General features: G+C 43.7%; 1 protein-coding gene across 5 annotated transcripts in view; it reads left to right on the forward strand.

Moving 5' to 3' along the window:
• Positions 1-225: 225 nt before the first annotated feature.
• Positions 226-836, forward strand: part of fkbp8 (FKBP prolyl isomerase 8) — a 6,953-nt gene continuing 6,342 nt past the window's right edge. For 2 of the 5 annotated variants that reach the window (XM_035653776.1, XM_035653777.1), the window contains exon 1: positions 226-381. In XM_035653776.1, coding sequence (XP_035509669.1) covers positions 246-381 — 136 coding nt within the window. In that variant the 5' untranslated portion in view covers positions 226-245. The other 3 variants (XM_035653778.1, XM_035653780.1, XM_035653779.1) reach the window with 2 other exon arrangements.

Raw genomic sequence — 836 nt, forward strand, 5'->3', positions numbered from 1 at the left:
AAAAATAGCCAAGCCTGCAGTCATAATCTGGCAAGTCCATTTTGTAACACACGCTGGCTCACCCTCTTTAGCAGTACAGAGGTGGATTCATTTTTCGATATTAAAAACTAAAACGTGCAGTCCTCGGGGTTCCTGTGAGGTCAAACATTAATATGCATGAAAGGGTCCAATAGAAGTGCAGGAGCTCAAGGTGAACAGGAAGCAGCCTGTTGGGATGAGCGACAGACCGCGATGAAGTTGGTTCCATGTTGCACAGTCAGTCACCCATAGAGGTCCCACTGGTTTCGTGTTGCCCAACAGCAAACGGACTTCGCCAGTGTAAACTGGAGGAGGCAGATTGTGAAGGACCAAAACAAGCGTCTGCACAGATAACGTTGAGAGGTAAGGTCCTCTTTATCGTCACATATGAAACTAACTGAGCCACTCTATCTGGCGTCGATATAAGCAGAGGTACATTACAAGACAGGCTAAAGAAAGCAGTCACTTATTGTCCACTAACATAAGATAGTTAGGTATCTAGCGAGATTACAGCTAATGCTAGTTTGTACTGTGAACTTCGTCTGTTAGCATGTAGCCTGTTAGCTGCTTGAGGAGCCGTCGGACTCGTCAGAAACTTCTGGAAACAGGGGCGAGTTTGGCTACTATTAATTAAAATACATCCGTGTAGCTAAACAGTTGACTACGGGTGAGTTGTAATTGTATTAATGTGCGTTTGTTAATTTATAATTATACGCCAGAGGACTCAGTCAGATGATTTTTACATGGTGATGATTGTTTGTACTGTAGATGCTGCTAGCATTTAAGCTAGCTGTGTGTGAGCAATAAGCTCACTGATT

This window comes from Morone saxatilis, unplaced genomic scaffold, assembly GCF_004916995.1.
Source record: "Morone saxatilis isolate NCDOM2014 unplaced genomic scaffold, NCSU_SB_2.0 Contig12, whole genome shotgun sequence".
Classification (NCBI taxonomy): Eukaryota; Metazoa; Chordata; class Actinopteri; family Moronidae; genus Morone; species Morone saxatilis.